This window comes from Achroia grisella, unplaced genomic scaffold (genome assembly GCF_030625045.1).
Source record: "Achroia grisella isolate CSIRO2021 unplaced genomic scaffold, CSIRO_AGI_Agris_v1 utg487, whole genome shotgun sequence".
In the NCBI taxonomy this organism is placed as follows: domain Eukaryota; kingdom Metazoa; phylum Arthropoda; class Insecta; order Lepidoptera; family Pyralidae; genus Achroia; species Achroia grisella.
In genome coordinates this window covers 4,957,119-4,981,521 of record NW_026712891.1, presented here as the reverse complement: position 1 = coordinate 4,981,521, position 24,403 = coordinate 4,957,119, and the positions used below count along the sequence as shown (strand labels likewise).

At 34.1% G+C, this 24,403-nt stretch overlaps 1 protein-coding gene across 1 annotated transcript; it reads left to right on the top strand.

Annotated features, from left to right (window-relative positions):
* Positions 1-246: 246 nt before the first annotated feature.
* On the top strand, positions 247-24,086 carry LOC131845965 (uncharacterized). The gene is made up of 8 exons (XM_059195137.1): positions 247-339; positions 1,229-1,280; positions 18,999-19,057; positions 20,667-20,823; positions 21,341-21,521; positions 21,859-22,015; positions 22,817-22,968; positions 23,560-24,086. Exons 1-8 carry the CDS (start codon positions 273-275, stop codon positions 23,566-23,568), a joined length of 834 nt encoding a protein of 277 aa, XP_059051120.1. The 5' UTR covers positions 247-272; the 3' UTR covers positions 23,569-24,086.
* The last annotated feature ends 317 nt before the right edge of the window (positions 24,087-24,403 follow it).

The window sequence follows — 24,403 nt, the reverse complement described above, 5'->3', positions numbered from 1 at the left end:
ATTTTAGGTAATTGACTATTAAATTTTATGATATATTGTAGATTATTTTAACATATGACTTATATCACATGTCTGCACTGTTAATAAAACAAAATAGTAAAGAAATAAATAAAAGTCTATGATTATGAAAAGTAATTTGTTACCATAAGTTTTTTAACACAACTATTTTGTGCTGTTATTGTTATTAAATGGAGCTATTGGCAATATTAAAAATTGAGTTCATGGCAACACCAAAGTCGGCTTTTGGCATTGGCTTCGCTGTCAATCGGAAAATGGCAGCGACGAGTGTTGTCGTTCTCGACAGAGGCAACAATACAACTTGTACCGTAAACCTTTTCGGTAAGTTTTGGTTTTTGAATCATTTATAATAGTTAAATTTAGATAATACTTTAATATTTGATCCTTATATAAAATACTAAAAAGTAATAATTGAAACGGCGGCATAACCTTTAACTTCTTTATTTATTTTTGTACCGACGCGCGGAACTTTTGAAATACATAGTGTATTGTAATAAATGGTACACTAATAGTGATTATTAAGTACTGGACAGAAATCTTTAGCGAATGCATTTACAGATCTGTGTTGTGATTGTGTGTGTTCATCGTAGGTACTTAGTTTTCAAGTTAGTTTTTTTTTCTCACTCAGTGAATAGAATAAATTGTCTGCGGCGAGTACGACCTTGGTTATTGGATTGTAGGAAGTAAACTATAGATACTTGCTATTAAATTGTAGGTTGGTATTTGATGTACTCACAAAAAATATTCATAAGACATACATAGTCAAGTAATATAATAAGTCAAATTAATGAGGAAATGAATTTATAACTTGAAATCACTCTTACATAAAATAGTAGCACTTATTTTATAAGTAATAATTTATAATTGTAATTTAAGTTTTATAAAAATAGATAATGAGTAGAAAGTTGTGTATCATTAAGTAATGTATTTTAATATTCTTTTGCTTATAATTTTCATTTATGATGTGATCTTCTATCTTTTATATACCATGTCAAATTCTGTTGAAAATTAATTGTTGTTGTTAAATCAGTATATCATAAACAAGTATTATATTTTTATATATTCCAAAATATCACAATAGGGTACTGATATTGTATTAGAAATATTGAAGAATTTATTTAGGAGTGGTCTCCATTTTATTAAGTTGTATTAAGATAGATTTATCTTGTAAGTCTTATCGCTGGAATTGTAACTAACATTTTGTTTTCAGGAGCAACAGTAGTATCATGGCGTGTGAATAACCAAGAACAATTATTTGTTAGGTAAGTCTAGTTCTATTATTACTTATATTATATGTTTAATAATTAATAAGTAAATTTTAAATATTCTTATTAAAATGACTGTTAGGTCCTGTAAAACTTAACTAATAGCCAATAATTATTTGAATATGGGGTTTTTAGTGTATTAATTCTCTCGTAAATAACTATTAATACTGTAATACTTAGATGAATGTACTTCAGTGCTAATAATATCTAATATGGCCAAACAATGAAACTGCATGTAAATTTAATAGTTGCAAAATAAGCATAAACTTAACATCATATGTTGTCACATTGTATTCTAAAATTTTATGTGCAATTGAGGTTGTGACAGTGTTTTATTTTAATGGTGATCCGCTATCTTTAACGGCATATAGTAGTGGGGCATAAGTGGAGGTTGACATGATGAGCATGAAGTCAAGTCAGTTAACCCATCTTGGTGAATTCATTAGGAATGCACCATAATAATACCCAGATGGACAGACTCGACACTAACTTCACAACAAGTCAACCACGCCAATAGTCTCCATTACTTATGACCCTTTCCCCCCACCAATGCAGAATAATAGGATGAACTTAGGTCAACTAGTGACAAATTTACTAGGAATTAACCACAATGGTTTCTAGGGTGGACCGTATAGGACTCGATAATAAGCTCGATAGACAAGATTCGACCTTCGAATTGATTAGTTGTGAGTCACTTTTCCCGTTACTAACAATCCTCTCCCCCCATTGATGTAACTTTTTTTATGGATGACAATGGTATGGTGCAATCACCTGCGCTAACGGTAACGGTGCTCACCAGTGGAGGATGATAAATTGAGCATGGGGTCAGGTCAGTTAGCCCATAGTTGTAAATTCACCAAGAATGTAGCACGATGGTTTCCAGGGGGAACCGTGTGGAGATCAACCTGACATGGTACATTGCTAGCAATAGGGTTATTAGTCCACATTACTAGCAATCCCCCTTCCCCCCGTTACATAATTATTATATGTAATCATCTATTCGACTCTGTCTACGATGAGAGTATTTTTATTTCTAGTAATTTACCTTATGCATGTGATTAAAATATACAATTTTCTACAAACCGACGCAAATTATACACTCAATTATAGCAAAATTATTTTCCCCAAAATATGGCAAAAATAAATTATTGTAATTATTATTACAACATAATCATTTACTAAATAGAAAATTTAAGTGAAGTGACTGTTGATGTGCATAAGTCCCTATAATTGTCTGCTTATTATGTTGTACAAAATTTACGTTATTATGTAACCAGAACAAATTAAAAAAGAAAAAGTCTACAACTGCTAGCTATACAACGTACCCACTTTGAACAGGGTTACGGAAGAATCATAATTTTCGTGGTCTCACCCGCGATGAACTGAGAGGTATACCATGGGGATTTACCTGGCAGCAGTCGGGCAGTATCCATTTACGTCCTATGGCGAATGGGTCTCTATGGTTGATTCTCCTGATATAAAAAAAATGTGCCTAACAATTTGTATAATTATCAATCATAAATTATAAAGAAAAAGTATATTTATAAGTGTATTTATTCATATAATTATTTACACGATCAATGATTGAATGTGTACGGCCAAGGTTACATAGAATAAACATAGAACACGTAATAAATGGTTGTGAAATGGCAAAAAGATGGATTGAAAAAATTGCCCAAGTATACGTATTTATATACCAGCCAAGCCGTCTCGTAGTTTTGATAGTAAATATTGTTCGATGAATTATTGCGGGCGGTCAGGTCGCTTTACACATATCTTACATATTTATATGATGATGATTTATATATAAATACGATAATATAACAATTGATTTAAATTCGCAAGAATAATAGTAGTAAATATGTCTTAAGTATTTTTAGTGACATGTAATCTTTGTACCTACCCATATTTCATAAATAAAGTACATTGAATTGAATAATTAAATAATAGGAATTTATAAATTTTTATTCACGTTAAATTTGCTTATGGTGACACTAATCAGTAATCACTAAGGTCTGTCTAATTCTGTGGTTCTAATACCAGTTGTGATTCCTTTGTGTTGTTACTTATACGCAATTACATTTGTATGCACAAAATATAGCTGAATATGGAACTATATACTTACTTCTAAGAACCATAGAATTATTATATTTACTGTACAATAAAGTGTTACAAACAAACAAACATTAAAAGCAAATAAATAATAAAATATGTACTTTGAAATGAAAGTTGGATGCACTTGTGACGTCTATTTAAATCAGCTTGATTGCGCTGTATACGCTTCGGGGTCAGTCGCATCTAGGCGTTACATTAGGATTTATGTTAATAGAACCTAAAGAATATAAATTCAGTTGATGAAGGAAAACGATGTAGGAGTAAAAACTCTGTATTGTTATTAGTTGTAATTTATTTTTTATTTGACTTAAAAGCCCACTAATATAATGACTGCCATGATAGACAGTAGGCTTCCTGCTGCTTGACAGTCAAACTAGGTGGTAGATACCCACGTTGAGGACATAGTACATTGTCTCCATAAAACATATTTAGTTGCTGTCCATTGATTTGAATGCATTTACAATGCTGGACTTTTATATATATGTTGTTATTAAGAATACATTATACTAGCTGACTCGTGCAGCTTCGTCTGCAACACACTTACTTGACATTTATCTTTATATTTCGCTCAATTTACATAATATCTTTTTCAAATATAGCCTTTATGTTATTCTGATGTATAAACTAGTAGTAGTTATTGCGTGAAAGAGTAACAAACATCCATCCATACTCACAAACTTTCCCCTTTGTAGCACTTTAAATACAAAATTGTAATAAATACCAGTCAACCTAAACAGCCTGACACAAGAACTGGTGTGTGGGCAGTGTGGGTCAGAGAAGAGCAAATAATAATTGTAAGAAAAGACGATGTAAAATATATATTAGCACTCTGTGAATGTAGGAAAAATAAGCAGTAAATGTTGAGTCATAAGAATGTATAGAAGTTTGGGTGATTACATTTATCAAAACACAAAATCAGAATCAATAACATAATTTACTTATGTAGTTGCGTACAAAACACTTACCATATAATACCTGCTTTTTTCTTTTTACATGTTTGTTTTATAGAATACAAACCTATATCAACGAATATACTTTTAATGTATCTTTTAATAAATGTTACGAATAAAAGCGTGTGTAAGTATGCTTTTGCCTTCAATTTTGTTTAATTTCAAGGGAAAACACTTTGTTTCATCGCAATTAATTCGAAATCAATTTAGAGGCACACGTATTGTACGGATGCAATTTGGCGCTGGGACAAAAAACGGTCTCTCCGCGAATGGCTCTAACAAACGACCGACTGGCGCTAATGATTCTATGCGGTACATACCTATACATCTGTGTATACAGTACGTACTACACCGACTCCACCTAATCTCGTGTAGAAGCAGAGATGGGATTTAATTTGCACATTGTAACGATCTTACACAACTTTATACTAATTACCCACTAGCTAAGACCGCGGCTTTTGATATGTCGTTATTAGATATTTTATTTGCAGCATACATTTAAATAAAAAACGCGTAAACAATATGTAACCCTAAATAATATCTATAACTTCACAATATTGTCATCTATCGTGGTGATACAGAATACTCATTTTTCTTTGTATCTGATAACATAATATCTTAGGACAATTTATACAGCGTAATCTAGTCCCAAGCTAAGCAGCTTGCGTTATGGGCACTAGACAACTAGTATAAATTCATAGATTTTTTTTATAAATACATCCATGTTATATATAGAAAACTTCCAGACCGATACAAACATCATAGGTACTCATGAATACAAATGTTTGAACAGTGCAAGGAATCGATTCCAGGACTATAGGAAGTAAGACGGTGTGCCTTAGACAATCGATGCCGTCAAATTGTATAATTCAGTGTCAAGAGGCGACTCTACCGCCATATCTAGGATGAATTTTATATAAATTAATATAAAAATACAGACATACTTGTGTTAATAATATATGGAGGCACCGACGTATGTACATCCGTAAATTGGGATAAAAAATATCCTGTGTTAATCTGAATAATATAACCCATTTTGTGTTTAAAATATCATAGAATCAGTTAAGGCTATGACATACAGATGTAGAAACAGTTAAACATTATTGTACTATCTGGCATCCCGTTACGTTTATCCTACTTTACCACAAGTAGGTATGATATATATGAGTATGATATATATGAGTATGATATGTATGATATTAGGTGTGTACCAAATTCATTAAAATCCGCCCAGTCCGAAAATCCTCTTAAATTTACAACTGACTGTTCTTCTGTACAAGACGATTTCAATGCCAAAAGTTTTCAATTAATTACATATTTTTTATTTAATTTAATCGATAGTGTTTACAACCGTGTTGCACCAACAGATATAAACTGTAACACTAGAGCTGCTAAGCAGCTTGCTCCGTAAGCTAAGTTTCGGTTGTACGGTAGATAGGCATTGAGATTATAGGATAAGAGGTACGACATATTTGTCCTATGGAGTGGTATCACCGGTGTCAGCTGATGACGTGTCCTTAGTGCTTTCCACGTCTTTAGGTAAAAGTTACCACTTACCATCAGGCATGCCGCCGGCTTGTTCGTCATTATAATTACATAAAACATATATACATGTATACATACATACTTATTGGCTGAATTTAAAATAGCGTTTATTCTCTAAAAAAATTTAAATCAAAATATAAATAACTTGTAAATCTGTAAACAAAGCTTGGAAAATTTAGTATAAAATCTTAATTTAAATGTCGTTGATTATATAACGAGGTCTTTTATAATTAATAATTTAGTTCGGCTCTATTAATAGTCTCTATATGTGTACACGCTTCAATGATTAGTAGGCTCTATCATCTATCTATGTTATTAAGTGATTGTAAAGTCTTACAGATTTACATGCAAAATAAAATAAGGTTTAAAAATCGTTCTTAAAACGTCCTTAGAAATTCCGGGCGCAGTGATTTTGTAAAATAGTGTGAGTTCCAGTGTCCAAAGGTTGGTTTGTTGCGCGGACGGTCTCCGTTGGCGGCAAAAACTTGCCGGCACGCGCCTTCTGTTCTATGTAATATCCAATATTGTAGTTTGTACTCGTATGGTTTTTGCGCCTCTGTTGTTGGCGACGTGACGCGAACGCTTGACCCTTTTATGACTGAGGGATTTTTCGAGGGCCTCAACTTGTCTCGCAGAAATCACTGCTATACTTGTGTTTCGTTCTCATCAAACTTTATTATCAATACAAATATTATAAATGCGAAAGTGTCTGTACTTCTGATTGTCTTTATCACAAGGATAGACATAGATCTTACTACTAATACTTAGCTGTATATATTAATGACTAAATCCAATACTCGTTTACCAGATAGAATTAAAGTTAATAAAATATTAATTTAGGATGTAGAACCCTAAAATCTAGTCTACGTAAGAACACAAAGTGTATTAGTTACATCCCTGGCGTAAACAAAGTTGTTCGGCACATCCCTGCGGGTGGCTGGAGCAGCGCGGTGCGCGGTGGTTCTACGGCCCGCCCCTGTTCTCCGCGTCTTGTTTTTGTGGTCGCGTCTGCAGCCCCGAGTCGCCGCCACTTTCTTCCCTCCTCCCGCACCCCCGCGCGCGCCGTTGATGACAAATGGTCTCTGTCTCCCCACGGCCCCCTCGACCCGCTAATGCCCAGATAATTTTATGCCGCTCCCGATGCACAGACAAAGCTGGGATGGGATGACCGCGAGATTACCCCATCGATCGTCGACGCGCGTCAATGAGTGCAAGCCTTATTTAATACCTAGCTTCATGGATCAGCGATGGCAGAATAGAGTCGGGTTTTCCGCATCATCAATTTGAATTTAATTACATTAGCCAATATATGATTTATATTAAATGTCAAGATGAGTTGTAAATTGATAATAAAATAATTCTATACATTGACAATTTTCAATGGCCTTCCTAACTCGGGTACTGATTTATGTAAACGTTTAATTACCGCCTACTTCATTTACAAAAATAATCTGAAGGCGCAACATAAAGTAAAATAAGCAGATGTATGAAAGTAAGTCATGTACTAAATTGCTCCGAAATCACTGGATTCCTTTTGCGACTGCATTAGGTACGCTACATGATGATCGTGAAGTGAATAATAGTCGAATGCTCCTACATCGAGATGGTTTAGTTTTAGATACAAAAATGGAACAAGACACAAGTCAAGAATGTCAGCGTCACCCACCCAGCGTTCGACGACGACCTCTCAGTAGCCGCCGCGCCGGTCACACACCATTGACTCCGCTGAATAGTCGACCCGCTCCGCAACAGTCACATTATCTCCCGTATCAACTCTTTTGACAAGTCTCGATTTACCGTCCTATATCTTGTATCCAATCGACTAATAATCGTTTTCTACAAATATTCTAACGTACATTGCCAATGAGTATCTTATTTAAAGAGAAGCTTCTAATTGGGCTCCTCGTCGGATTATCATTAATAAAGGGGAAATGTCACGAAGTAGAATGCACGTGCTTGTCCCATTACTATGGACAGCGTACACATGTTGCATTTTTTTGCCGTGCCCACTAATATCCAAGACATCGATTGTCTCACATTCGCACGATAGACATCTGCTATGAAATATAACAGCCTAATATGGATCGACACGTTCCTGTCCTCTCTATCTGCTTGCAGATTTTGCAGATCAATTTGTAATTCAGTAATGCAAGCAACACCCACTCGCAACATTCATTGTCTGAGTGCTTAGTCGGTGATTTAATACAATTATCCTCTGGGTTCGCTAACTCGGACATGATTTATTTCAGACACAATATGTACCTACAACGGCAATTATTATTGTAGTTCGGTGTGAATGATTTATCATAATTAAGACGTCTTTAAAAATTTTTGACATGAATTCTTCACAATATTCGTTCTTGACCTTTTGATCTGTGTGAGTAGATTCTAACGATGTCTAAATTATAAATTATTTTAACATCATATTGCCAATCATCCTCCTAAAATATTAAGAATGCAGTTTTTAGGATTCGTAATTAGGGTTTCAAATATGTTTTCTAATAACCATGACGTAATATGCTGGCTCGACATTACTTATTATCTTCCCACGCATTTATTGCGTGGTGATCACAATTTTCGACAATCCATGTTAGCTGTGGCTTTTGTTTGGGCGTGTAATTATGTAGCTAGGTATCGGAGCGAGCACGCGAGATTCGCCGTTGTAGTACTGTCTTGTCTACATGAGGTGCATGACATCATCAGAATATGTCTCGTGCGGCCTTACATGGTCGTACCGTGTATGATCTATTGGCTAATACAGCAACAGCTGATAGAGATCGTGACGCGATATTCCGTCCGGGATCCGGCTAAAAATGGTCACATTGATTGTATGTGAGAAGTTTTTGTAACATCAAGGCGGTCGCCGCACCACGCTTTGATGACTAGTTGACAAAATATTAGTTGAATAAAATGGAATTAAAGTCTTATAGTCTAGTACAGACAGTCTATTATGTGAAACCAAATGAGTTCACTGAAACTTATTCACATAAAATTAAATCATATAATAACGAGGTCTGACGAGATAGAGTGACAGCTTTTGTATAACATTGGTATTTTGCATTATAAAAATCTAGGTGTTAGACCATTTTCACTGTAATTGTAATTCCGTTCTAATTCTAGATTAAGATAATAATAATCAGATAACATATTTCTCTTAATTGTCCCGATCCACAGTTTCACGAAAAATAAGTTGACATTTTGATTGGCGCCTATCAAGTAAAACTGCCTTTATAGGATAGCAAACAAGGAAAAGGATTCAAATTTTTTATCATACGTAGGTAATAGTGGTTCCCGCGTGGCAATATGTGTGCTTATATATTTGGCGATGGAATTTATGAATAATATAATTCAAATAACAACAATCGATAAAACATCTATATAGCGCCATAAATTAGTTTATTAATAAAATACAGGTGCTCCCTATTTATAAAATTAACTATTTTATCCTTTAGAATACTTTTCGCAGCTTTCTTTTGTCAATATATAAACCAATATTTAATAACAATTTCTGTGAAAATTTCATCGTAATTCGATCCGATTTTTGACATAAAAATGGATTTAGACCAAGTCAACAAATACTCGTTATTACAACACATTATTGTATCTGAATAATTACAATATCTTTATTGTTAAGGTGGTTAATAATAAACACATAGTTACAAGTATTATTGGAATAAATGAAACGGCGCGGTGTACAGCTTAGTTGCAAAAAATATGTTGCTTTTTCACAAAGATATCACCGACCACAATTACAGAACTCAAACGGGACAAGGCCTTTAAACCGCTGCATTTGTCTCTGAGATTTTGGTTAATCGGCTTATCTGCGACGTACGCCGGGGTGTTTGTTAAATTGGAGCTGTTAAGTCGCCACCGCAGGCCGGGGGCGGAGTCCCCGTCTTATTAATCGGCTGTCCGGAGCATCTGCGGTGCTATTTACAGCCGAGCTGACCCACGTCGCGGTACCAAAGGGAGTTCGTTGCGGGACCACTTAGTTCTTGTACTTACCGCCTTTGTCCCTGTTTTGAGTTATATACAAGTTTTTTGTGTTAGTATTGTGTATGAAATTTAATATATATACATACAAGGTGGACCGACGATCTGGTCAAGATCGCTGGAAGGCATTGGATGCGAGCAGCACAGGACCGATCGTCGTAGAGATCTTTGGGGGAGGCCTATGTCCAACGGTGGACGTCTTTCGGGCTGCGATGATGATGATGATGAAATTTAATGTATGACAACAATATATAGTTATCAATCAATAATGCACGATACCTTGGTATACCTATAGGCTAAGACGTCATATACATCGATGTATATGACGTCGGATGTAACACCACGTTACATCCGATGGTCGCGATTTCGATCCTTTGCGCGGTACAAACATTTGTATTCATTAGTAGCATTTTGTATCGATCTGTGTGTTTTCTATGCATATTAAGTATGTATTTAAAAAGTGTCTAGTATTCATAAGACAAGTTCTGCTTAACTTGGGACTAGATGGCGATGTGTGAGTTGTCCTGAGATACTATTATTATTATAATTAGTTAAACTTCATATCGTAATGTTATGCGAACAGATTGTAAATCAACATTTTCGATAACTTTCGCATTTGAAAATATTTTTAAATATGTAAGACTTCCCGTACATTAGCCACGTGCTTTACGTCTATTCTATTCTATGTAATTTTAATGAAATATATTTTAAAAAAAGTTTTCCAATAAACCCATCTATTGCCTTTATATTCTTTTATGACTGACTACTGTAATGACATGAAGTGCTATTTATTCGGTAGATGCTTAAACATATTTTATAAACGATATTTACAATTACAATCAACTTAATATGAAATGAACTTATACAATAAAACACATACAAAACAAAATACTTAAAACATTGCAACAATTAAAGAAAAATGTAATCCTATAGAGTGTTGTCAGAGGCGGTGTCAACGGTCGCCTTTGGGATGACCACAATACTTGATGTACCTAAATTTCACTATAATATTATCTATATTTCCATACGGTGACGTCGACAGAAATATTAAAAAAAACATCGAAAAATTCCTTTTGGTGTCAGCCAGATGTGATTTTTTCGACTTGGGTAACGTCCCAAAGGTACTTGTTACCTTTGCGTTCTATGTGCAGTGTAATAAGCGACTCAAACTTAAGTCTCGCTATAGAATAGTAGTCAAATATGACTACCAAAATGAACCGTGCCGTACTTCCGCCTTCGCACTTACTATAAGTTACTTAATTTGTATGATTACTACGGTTATAATTAGATATTATATCGGACGCATTAATTAACTGTATACAGCCTGTATACAGATACATGCCAGCGTAAACGGTCCGCATGTCCAGTTGTTACCTTGTAGATATACAATTTACTATTGACCTTGTATTGAAACTAATACATTTTAATAAATCGCATTATATATAGTCTTATTTGTACTGAGATTATTTATATTCACCCTTATACCTCGCGGCATGCCATCCTTAATTTACTAATACCGTTTATAGAAACATCTTACTAAGTCTACTAATTGTTTGACAGGATTTTTTTCATTCCATTGTCGTTTTGCAGCAATAGTTTCGACTTCATCCGGCGGCTCTCTAACCAATTGTTATAAAATGATTACAAAGATGTAAGTTAATCTTACTAATATTATAAACCCGAAAGTTTGTGATCGTGGATGGATGATTGTTACTCTTTTAGGCAAAGACTACTAAATGGATTTTAATAAAACTTTACAATAATATAGCTCATACATCAGAATAACACATAGGCTACAAATTTCATGCGGGTAAAACCGCGGGCGCAGTATATAATTTTATTTTGATCACAATCACAAACACCGTCTATGTTATTTACATATATTCACGGGTACAGATTATACTATGAAATATAATAATTGCCAATTTTTACCCACGAGTTAACTTGGTTGATTGATTTTACATACAGTAGGTAGGTATTTGTATAAATAACTATCTGTGCCCGTGGTTTAAATATTAGTAAACTGCATTTTGCAATGCATTTGCTGCATACATAATTATTAGAGAGAAATAATAATAGTTTCAATTTGACTGTACCTATATCTTTAATATTTTTTAAATAATTTGTGAAGTTTTTTTTATATCGTGCATTACATACAGGTATATATAATTTCTAAGGTAAGATGCACGGTTTTTATTATGTATTTTATGACTTACTCATTGTGCTGCATCTTCGTTTACCTAGAATAAATCCGATCCCACAGATGTATATCGGCGTAACAATGTTGTAAAAGGTGGGTGAATATAGAGTTCAAGCTTCAAATTTTGGTGTAAGAATTGTAATTTTGTTTATCAGATCATCATACTTATTTCGACCAAAATTTTGTATTAAATTTGTAATGGATAAAAATGTGGGTGATGATAATAGAATGGTACTCCGCCTGCGGTGTTACCGCAGGTACCATTCGTATACGTTGTTAGTGGATGTCAGTGGATGATAGGATAAAGGAGATGGTTAGTTAGACAGTAGTGACGAATTCATCAAGCCTGCCCTTCATAGCCCTGACATGGTTTATGGCTAACAAGGGGGCACTATCTTTATTATTGAAAAATAACTCTCCCAAATTTCTGATATTAAAATTGTTAGTCGTGGTTACATGCTATCACCTATTTGTATGGTTTAAAGATAATAATCGTTTAATACTGGTAGGATGTTTTATTTTGTTATTGTAGATTGCATATGACAGTTTTGGCTACGCCACGATCTTGCGTGCCTACTTTTATTATTTGTAAAGATTATAGTGATTGTAGCACCCCTTAGTACTGTTATTACTGTATACATTGCATTAGCATTTGTTATCAAAAACTATGCTTTTTATTCATCCTAAAATTGGCAACGACATTAAACAAGCGAGTTACAGAAAACTCTACCGGCAGTCATTACTTATCAAGAAATGATGACATGTGACATTTTTAAATAGCAATTTTATATAGGTATGTGCTTAATATAAACTAGCTATTTAAGAATCTACAGGTGTATTGGCCCACGATCGTAACGGTGTTTATATAAAATTAATTGATCATAATTTCAGTGTGCTCGCCTGTATATCGACAGAATACTGGTTTTGAAACAGTGGCAAAACTAGTCGAGTGCAATCCAAAACGAACATTAATGTCATTCATGCTTTTCGATATTTTTTTCTGTCACCGGCACCATATAGCGGGTAATGATACTAGGGCTCCGCTGGGACGCGTCCTGGAACGTTCAAATTGCTCCCTATAGTGTCGCATTGTCTGTGCGACCTTTAATTTGTCCATACAAAGTAATTCCAGCCTTTATCCGTTATTTTTTCTCTCAAACCAGTTTACTGTCTTCTCTTAATATGTCAAAGTAACACGCTTCAAGTCATTAACTGGGATAGTGCTTCAAATAGCATGTAGTAAGCTTTTTGTGGGAACCCTGTCGTTTTTCAATATGACAACATGGTTAAAATAATTAGAAGATTCATTTATTACACGGAAGGTTGTTCTAACGGGCTGACCTTTTTTCCTTAAAATGTTATTAACAACTGTGTGCCTAACCTTATCTTAATTCTTTTTGCTAATGTATAAATGGAGGTCTTCTGCATTTTTTATTCATAATAGTGGAAGCAAAAAAGTAATAAATTTTACATTTTTATTAAAGCTTGCATTGTTTTTAAATTAGTACTATAATTTCTCGGCTCCACCCCTCCGGCTTGGACGCGAGCGTTGAACTAGTATTAATGAAACACCATGCATGGGCATAACAGGTTACTACTTACTTCTTTGTAACATTACAGTATAAAGTAATAACAAATTTATCATTCAACCGTCTGCTAAAGAGGTGGCAGCAACTACAGCGCGAGCTAGGCTGATTAAAGCGCGGCGAGAGAGCATTTACGGGACAACAATGTTGAGAAGATGCCATTCATCATATGTGTTCAATAATGAAAGTCTATAACAATGACTATGAGAACTGAGAAATTATCGCGGGTCATATTGTTTTTGCATTAAGCGATGAACCGTCACGGCCGCTCGTTGCACCGGATTAGCCTGGTCTATATGTTCTTCAACGTCGATATATATTTATGAATACAAATCTCCAATCACTAAATACTGGTAGATTTTATTACATAACATAACTATAACAAATTAATCTTATAATAAATAATTACTAATCAATATTCTATGTCTACTAGTTTGTAGTTAACACCTACACATAGGCTTGTTGTTGTGATGACTGAATGAAATTAGGTTTAGATTATAATATTGCAAAATTATATTATACATAGTATCGAAAAGAAAAAATGTTTGTCTAATCGACAGGATTATCTTGAAACATTTGACTTTGATTGCCATATTTAAGGTCGTTATTTATCTGGCAAGGAATGATTGGGAACGGGTTCGCGTTGTGGTAAAAACTCGCCCGCTGCCGATGCGGGAATGTATCGGTCCAGCGACAGTTCATGAAGGAATTTCATCCGGAATCTCTAATTAAAAGTTGATCTAGCCAGACTGTTTCTTTTGCGTCACGGGGTATTGTAATTTGTTCATTGTAATAATGTCTATCTATCTCTAAGAACACACTAGATCCTTTACGGAATAATACCTATCACACCATAATCGCATCGAATTTTATGCAATAGCATTGTTTATCACCGTTGCAAGGTCCGACATAAACATCTTCCTACTTGTCATATGAACATGACATGTTATTTATGTTTAACATTTCTCTTTGATTTTTTGTTCTGTATTTCTAGTTTTTCGATTGCATGCATTTTATCAAACGTATCGTCGAATAAATTGTAATTTGAATTCATATTTTGTTGTTCAAGATGCTTCTTCTAGATGTATATTCATTTTGAAATGTATCTTTATTAAATTACATATAGCCTTACCTATGGAATATATGCAAAAGATGTGCTTTTTAACTTCACATCTTGACATATTGGCCTGGGATTTTTGCTTAAAATTTAATTAATTACTTCTTTACAATAATCTTATCGAAGCTTTAAAGGTTCCACCAATTTGAAAGCTGTCAATGAGATAGTAATGTTATCTCATCACGGCGATAACCTTATTTACTTACTTATTTGTACATATTACAGTCATCAATCCTCAATAATTTCATATATACAATTACATTATCTTCGTCATGTTTTTATTGTTTACTGCTACGTATATTTAATTTAGAGGGGTTGTTAGTGCTACCGTTTAAGGTAACCATTGCAGCTAAATGACTTTACGGACAGAGTCGACCAAACTATTTATTAATGTTGAATTATAAGTTTTTATGCATATAGTTTCAATTAGGAATGTGGTCCTAGTATACTACTGTATTTATGATATTGGTTCCAGTACACATGCATATCATAATGAATACGCGACGTATTTTGTAAATTGTAGATCTAAATGAATTAATATTATCATGAAGTATTTTAAATCGATATTTCCATTAGTTTCCAGTTTACGAAGCCTTTAAGGTCCACCTATTAAGTAAGCGTAATTACTTAAGCGACAAGCTGCACGTTAATAAAGTTATAAAGGTATAATTTAAAATGATAATTTTAGATTATTACCTATTAGCTAAAGAGTTTCTGTAGTCCACTTCGTTTCAGAGGAGTAAACTCTTGTTCTTATGTGAACACATTCGATAATTAGCATGCCAAATTTAATTATAAAGAGCAGATGCTATAAGTTTCTGTAATCCTGTGGATGTACATAAGGAGCGAGTGCTTTGAATAATTAAATAAGTGGGAAAATTATGTGTTCTATGCAAGTGACCTAGTATTGTTCATTCCGAGTTAAAGCGTGTGAAATCCTTGTGAGGTTGTGTGGGAGTTACGATTTATTTATAGTTACTATATCTAGCCACCTTTTGCATATTTATACTGTATTGATTGTAATTTATTAATATCCTTAAACATAAAATATGATTGATATCTGTATCCGGTCATTGTATGTAACTATGTATTATATTTAATATAATATTAAGTTTGTAAATAAATTTATTGTTATTATACTTAATGTTAGTGATTTTTTTCTACAGAATTAATTAAATTAAGAGTGATTGTTACTACAAAATTGAAAACTTATAAGATCTTAAATATTACGTATTGAAAAGAGAACCGTCTATACTGCTTTGAAGAGTGTACAATATTATATTATTGTTATATTGTGTAAAATATGAATCATGTTGCAAATTATTCTTGACCTATCCAATAATAAACTTTGTAGTATAATTTACTTCACTATGGAGGCATTTTTATAATTATCGTTCCAGTCTTTTAATTATCTTTAAAAGGAGAATCTTTATAATATTATTAGTATTTATAGTGTACGCCTTCTCACTAGACCCTGAGACTAATTTTGATAGTACGCAATCGATAATAAGTTTGTGGGCAGAAAGCAAATCCTTATTTATAAGTCAGTTCTAAACCATTATGATTTTAAAGGTATATAAGATTTTAGGATATTTATAGGACTATAGCTCAGAACTGATTTCATAATTGTAGATTATGTACTGCCTCGGTATAACATGTAGGAATGGGAAGGTGTGGATACCATACAGACACTTATATTTTGTAGTATTCATGGTGTGTTCTAGTGAACGGACTTGTTTACCATTCCAATTATATTAAAAAAATATTTATATATAAATGGAATGACAAACAAGCTGACGGCCCAACGTGATGGTAAGTGGTAACCGTCATCTATATCCCTTTAGTGTTGATATCATTACTGCTTGCCACGGCATGCGTAAATGTTTACAGAAGTTATATATATATATATATATATTTTTATTTTGTATTTATAAATATGTGTATGTATATTAAATTTTAATTTTAACTGTTAGTGTTAATGATATAGTGCTTATTAATTATTTTAGACATCGCAGTGTGCACGGGACAGTTCGAGATTCGCGAATAAGATACATGCCATTGAGAGTTTGTTCGTTCGCCTCAAACACCGAAATGCTAAAAATGGCATAAATAATTTATACGACGCTTGCTCTGGCTCGGTTTTTGTAGCGTCCGACCTGTCCACTGATGCATTTATAATATAAGGGTGCTTTTTGCACCGTGGCTTGCCCGCGGTGGAATGTAACCGCTAAAATTGATCTTGTTTCGAACGTGAGCTGATGCGGTAATGGTGGCGCTGCACCGCTGCATCGCATGCGGTCAGCTATGCTCTAGTGTTCACCTCTCTGAGTCCTATCTAGGATCCTAATATGATTCAAATATGTAATTCAGGACATAAATAGTTTATTCTGAGAATCTACAAGTTTCAACAGACGTTTCTATAATTTGATATTAATATTAAAACAATTTTTTATTGGTAATTTAAGATACTTTACTATTAGATGTATATTTTGGGCAGGTTTAGTTGTTCTTAAAATAAGTGTTTATTATGTACTTAACATAGCTCTTATAATATATTGTAGATATGTTATTATTATATAAGAGAGCTATGTTAGTACATAAAAAACAATCGGTATTTAGTTAGGTACTAATATAATACTTATATATCTTAAACTAGCTCTGCCCGCGGTTTCATCCATATGAAATTTATATCTTATGTGTTATTCTGATGTAAAGCTATCAAACGGTAACAAACATCTGTTCACATTAGGAAGGAGCTAGAAGAATTTAATTTACAAATCTGTTGCACGTTATCTGCACGTCGTATGCACGTTGCAGAGTACCATCGATCATGATGACGTTCTATCCGGTATAGGGTAAGGAGGTATGATGCCTTAGTCCTGAGGAATCGCAAATCGCATTTTGGGATGTGCGTTATGCGTTTAGACTACTGTTATGACTTTACGCTAGATGGATAATCGGCTTGTTTCATATTCTATTATACATATATATACGTGCGCTATATAAACCGCAAAACTAGTGATGCTAATGAACATATCTACTCGTATGTTTTCAATGTTATCAAACCATTTCTTGAAAGATTTATCTGCTAATTAATTGCATAATGCTATTAATTATGATAATAAGTTATTGCCTCTTATCAAAGTTCCGGGTCCGTTGGTGGGTACGACAAAAAAATAAAAAGGTAAAAAAGTATTCTCCTGTATATCTCAGGTCATATCTACGATTGACGAATTTTAGGGTTTTGTCAACAATCATATGTCGATATGTCGCGATTGTCATAATTTGTAGATTACGGTCTATGTATGTAACTTTATGCAATACAGTGGATGAAGGTAACCGAAAAATAGCTATTGATCTCTGTAAAAATTTTTATAGGCATTATTATTGTACTTGCGGAATTTTGGTCGTCCGACGGTGATTAAACGAAGAATAACTGATTTACAGATACGAAACTATGTAGACAGACCATAAAGAAATATTGGGTTAAATCAACTAAAGTAATATGTATATATTGAATGATGGAAATGTTATAATAAATCAAATCTTTTGAGGTCATGCTCACGGGGCATCACCTACCTAAATATGTATTTACTAGTGGATCCGGCAATTGTTTTGTTATATAAATTGAATTACTAGCTGTTAAAGAATAGGCATTGACGGTAGAAGGGTGAAAATTAAAATGTATTTTTTAATGCTGAATCATAAAAGACTTCAGTCTTTTTATTAAAGTAAAAATGAGTGAACCCTTATCACTTAGGGATATGAAAAATAGTTTACGTCCTAATCTCAGATCTATTGAATATACACACAAAATTTCATACGAATCGGTCAAGCCGTTTCGTAAGAATATTTACGAACACTACGAAATGAGAATTTTATATATTAGGCACTCATTCAAGAATTATCTTTGCATAGATATAATAAAATAGTGAAGAGGCGATAACTGTTAATGCGTTAAGGTTGCTCGTAAAAAAATGCTGAAGGAATTGTGATCTTCATGAAATATATTAAAATTGGTTCACATATTTATAGGTGAAGGAAAGTTTAGAATAATAGTAATAATTATATAAATAATATAGAATTTGGACATTTCACACAGCGCCATCTATTATGCCAAGCCATATGGATATGGATGGTAGAGATTATGCTATAAATGTTTTTCTATGTTTATCATTCCTTTGACTAAATTACATCTTCTTTTCACAGTAAACAAGCAGTTTTCGATGGCAAAAGAGCGATACGTGGAGGAATACCGTTCGTATTTCGTAAGTATGATTTTATGTATATATTTAAGACTTATGTAAGTAATTTACATAAACATAAACATCAATAGATATCTAAGTATTATCGTAACATTATTTTTTCATTCTATATATAATTAGCTATTAAATAGATAGCGACAATCCATACTTCCACTAATATTATAAATGCAAAAGTGTGTGTCTGTCAGTTAATTTTAACAACAAAATCGTTAAAGGAAATTAAATTAACCGTGAAGATAGGTTGTGTCACTACCTTTTAACTTAATAAAAACAGGCGAAGTCGCGAGTTAAGGTATTAATATATATTTTTGAACCTATATGTGTGTTCTAATATACAAATAAAAATTCATATATATATAACGTTATTGTGTTTTATGACAATGACAAATTTAAAAACAATTAATTGATTTAATCTGTCACTTATACTTGTATATGTAATGTAATAGATATACATATATAGCAGCTATGTATATTCCATACCGCCGTGATTGACAATATCATAAAGTTACTATAATTATTTATTTTTAGTTCTTAGGAACTGCTTTATAAGGCTGTGTCGTGGTGAACGTACACTTTATATGTGCACCTTTCGCTAAGTATATTTGAATACAACGTATTAGGGGGCGTACAGTTAGAATAAATAAATAAAATTATTGAGTTGTATGTACGAGTATAATGAAGACAATTCTATTACATGTAAAATAACTAATAGTTTTAGTTATATACAGTTGGTTATTTATTGTGGTAGTAAACATATTTTAAAGCCTTAAAATTCGTGGCGATATTGGTACAGCATCCTATATCGCTGGATCTTGTGCAAATTAAAATCAATATTCTCCCTAATGCCTACACAATTTTGCGATTTTAGGAACGTGTGCAGCTTTTATCAGACCATGTCACAGAAAAAAAGGGTTATGGGTTCAACTGTGCATTCAATCGCAACTCGATGACTCCTCACTATAGATTGTAACAATGAATTGTCAATCGAATCGGTTACATGGTAATGGTTCTGAGTGGGCTTTTGTAGTTAAATTAGCTAACGAAGAATGTTGCTAGGTTTTTCAAATATACATTAAAAACCTTTTTCACCGCAAAATAGTTCGATATAGGAGTAGGTAAACACAAATAAAAATCGGCTCAAAATAATCGACGAAGTTATTTCAAGACCCTAGACATCATGTAACACCCGGAGAAAAGGATATTAATGACTACCCATTTTATTGAATTGGTTGTTATTTTGCAAAAATCCTTTCATTACTTAATGGATTTATAGATTTTGTTTTTTTTAAACGAAATGGAAAAGAATCTGACGCTGATACCAATGAGCTTAGTCTTCTAGAATAGCAAAGTCTGTAGTACGACGAGTGTCACATGATAAGGTGATATCCGTAGTGCTGTTCATGTATATAGGCGGTTGGCTCTTACTATCAGGTAGGCCGTCTGTTGGATTGCCAACCTTACTCCTCTGAAATGACACATGCAAATGCATGCATGCATGCATGCAATGCACTAAGCAAAGCAAAGTGAGTGTCATATGATAACGTGATGCCTTTTACCGGTGGGCCGCTTGCCATTCCAATTTCATAAAAAAATATCTATTTGGTACTTTCAGCTCAATTTGGACAATGGGCGTTCGGACCGCAGCATGGGTTTGCGCGGGTGGCGCGCTGGCACGTGGAGAAGATGCCAGAGCGGTTGCCAAGTGGCGACGTGGAAGCAGTCTTCAGCCTCATGGATGACGACTTCACGCGATCTATGTGGCATTTCCAGTGAGTTACGATTATAATTATCTAATTTAAATTAACAGTAGTTTGATTTATCATTCACATCTAGGCATTTTAATATCCTCATATACCTATCGTCTGGTCTGGAATGTTTGAGCGGGATAAACACCATATTGTTAATTACAGTGTGACTTATTTCCCAAGTGAGTAAATTTTCTAGTCCCGAGTTAAGCAGAGCTTGTGTTATGGATACTGGACGACCGATATAAATGCATAGATATATATTTTTTTATATACATACATAACATACAGACATATAATATCCAGAGTAAACACCCAGATCAATACAAACAATCATACTGATGTATGACTACAAATGTTTGTACCGTGTGGGTCCGCTTCCGCGACCATCGGCAGTAATGCGGCGGCACTAAACCGCTAGATTACTGAGGCCGTCAAAGAGGGAGGATTTTAAACTTAGATTTGGTCCCTTTTCTTTTATTATTATTATATGTGTCATAACAGTAAAAAAACTTGAATAAGAAATGTTATTGTGTGCCAGGTTCAGACTAACGTACCGGCTGATACTGCGTGAGAAGGAGCTGCACTTCAACATCGGAGTGTACAACCCTAGTAAGGAGCTGACGTTCAGCTGTCAGATGCTGCTGCACACGTACTTTAAGGTGCCGGATGTGCGTCGCTGCCAGATCACAGGCATGCACGGCTGCATGTTCATTGACAAGGTTCGTATTGACTCGTTCTAAACCCCGGAACCGCCCGGGGGGTATCCCCCCCCCCCTCCTACCGCTCCTCTCCCTCGTCCTTGTTACTCATATTCGTAAAACAAGCTTAAAATTACGCGAAAACTGCACGGATGGAGGAATATGAAGTGCAGAATGCTAATATTTTTTTTTATAATAATAGATATAAATATAGATTTTGAAATGGAACTACTTTCTTCCCCTCGCTTATTACAAATACCAACTGCGATAGCACTGCGGAATACAACAATAATATATATAATTTACCTTATAAAGGATCTGGAATAAATAAATACTTGTCTATTTTATTGTGCTACAGACACGAGAAGGCGCCGTATACCAGGAGACGCGCGAGGTGGTCACGATCAACGAGTGGACGGACAGGATCTACCAGAACACAATGCAGGAGCACATCATCACGAATGTGGTCAGCGGGCGCAAGATGAGGATACAGAAATACAACTTCCCAGATACAGGTCAGTACTTTGTGTGTCTAGTAAAATGGGAATAAAGGCGGCCCACCAGATGGAAAGTGGGTAAACATCTTAATCCAATTAAAGAAATGACAGTTTTTGTTCAATCACCTGATATGTCTGCTATGCCATCTATTAATTATAATCTAAAGTAGCTAATGCCACATTTTTTTTATTTTTCGATTTATTAACTAATGGCCTATGCGTCTGTTATAGACGATTTATGTCGTGATGGTCCGTGAACAGCTCTTTTCGTGGCTATACATATATAAAGCGATACGAGAGCCACATAGCCTACCACAGGCTCGACGAGAATATATTGGCAGTAGTCGATACTAAACCGCCTAGATTGCGCTTCCGTCTCTTGTCAGCAAGTTTTTGAAGTTCGATTTATTAATCGAACTTTATATCTGTGTATATTTAGGATTTTTCGGCTGTTTCGATTTCACTGTAAATCAACGCTGTAGTCAACTTATTTGAATTTGCCAAGTCAAGATAATTTTGACTATATATAAAAATACAGGCGTGATCATACAAAAAATTGTAATGATAAAAATACATTTATATTCTAAATGCATTTAATCTTATAATTCTGTCCTTGTGTAATTTTGATTTTAATTCTCTTCACTTCTTGCCAGTCCTTCAAATAAATCTCCTCATTCCTCTAGTAAAAATTGCAACAAATACGAAACAATCGTAAGACAAAACGTAGACAAGATGGCCGGCTCATTAATTATAATTTTAGAGCCACGCTCTTCTTGGTGGAACTCTTCCACGATTTGTCATCAAGATTTACATTCACAGTGATCTGGAACCCGTGGGCGGAGTACGCTAAAGAGATCCCGGACTTCGGGGACGACGAGTTTCCTAATATGGTGTGCGTGGAAGCGGGCCGCGTGGCCGCGCCCATCGTGCTGCTGCCCGGCACCGCCTTCGAGGCCAGCCAGATACTGCAGGTAACTGTCACCTTATCCTTATTACGGAACGGTAGCTCATGCCTAGCTTTGACAGTCTCGGTGGTCTAGTGGTTTTTTTTTTGGGCTATTAATAGTATATATCGTTAATGCATTATAGACTAACTCAACGACTTTATATGCTGATCCGATGGTCGCGTGTTCAATTCCTCGCACGATACAAACATTCTCCATGAGTATGATTGTTTGTATCGGTCTGGGCGTTTTTTAAGTATATTGTGCATGTATTTACAATAATATATATATCTAAGTATTTATGTAAGTTGTTTATACCCATAATGCGTGTTATTGCGCATAGTTTCGTGTTATTTCACTATATTTTAAAATTTTATTGTTTATTCACAGATTTTATTTTCCAAAGACACGTTTTAGTTTTTAATTATCAAAAACTCTATTTATCAAATGCGCTACTTTGCAATGGTCATTAATTAGTACAAAAAGGCAGCACGCACGATTGAAGGACGCGGGTATGCGCGATCTTTCTCGTTATCTTTGTCTAATAAAAAATATATACCAAATTGAAACATGTTTAAAACGATGTTCATCTATTAATTTGCTATATTTCATTTTCAGGTTATGTAAGTAGGTGGCATTAATAACTACACGTAGCCGTCCAGTGGAGCGATGTCAATTGTGAATGTTTAAGAAAGTTTTTAGTAGAAGCCAACCGCACGCGTGGTCGTGCCGACGTACTAATGTATAGGTACATCGAATGTTAATAGGACACTGTAGGTCTATTGTTGGAACAAACTTATTTCATTCTATTTATTATTTTATTTTGTTGATAATTTCTTCGCGTTTTTATCTTCATTAGGTCGCGTATTTCGCGGATTCTAGCACAATACAAACATATATTTCCTGTGGTAGAAACAAAAACAGTTGTGTATTTCTTTCAGTTGTTTAGTAGCCATAGTACAAGATCTGCTTAGTCCAACATACAAGGTTATAGCCCGGACATCACTTATTTTTTGATAAACGAAATGTGTAGGACACAATACCCGGGAAATAGTCCATACCAACACTATACTATTTTCTGGGTTTTATGCAACAAAATTATGTAATAACTAAACTGAACTGCTAACGGTACTTAAATTCTGAAAGCTGATTTTTATGTATATACAATATTGTTGAGAGGAGAGGAGATGCATATTTTTTGTGTCTCTTCGTTGTCTTAAATATTTTTATTTTCAATCATAATTATGCCGTATTAAATAATGGTATTTGAATAAAATCTGTAATTTCAACTTTGTTCCGCCATTAGGCCTGTAGGTATAGTTTAAACATATGGTAGCTAGTATTATCCTTTAAATACTTTAGACTATTTACCTTTTATTGTAATTTTCTCATGAGGTATTGTTCTTGCCACTGTTACATAAAAACGGACCTATGACGCCTTAAAATAGCTACTTTATACCAA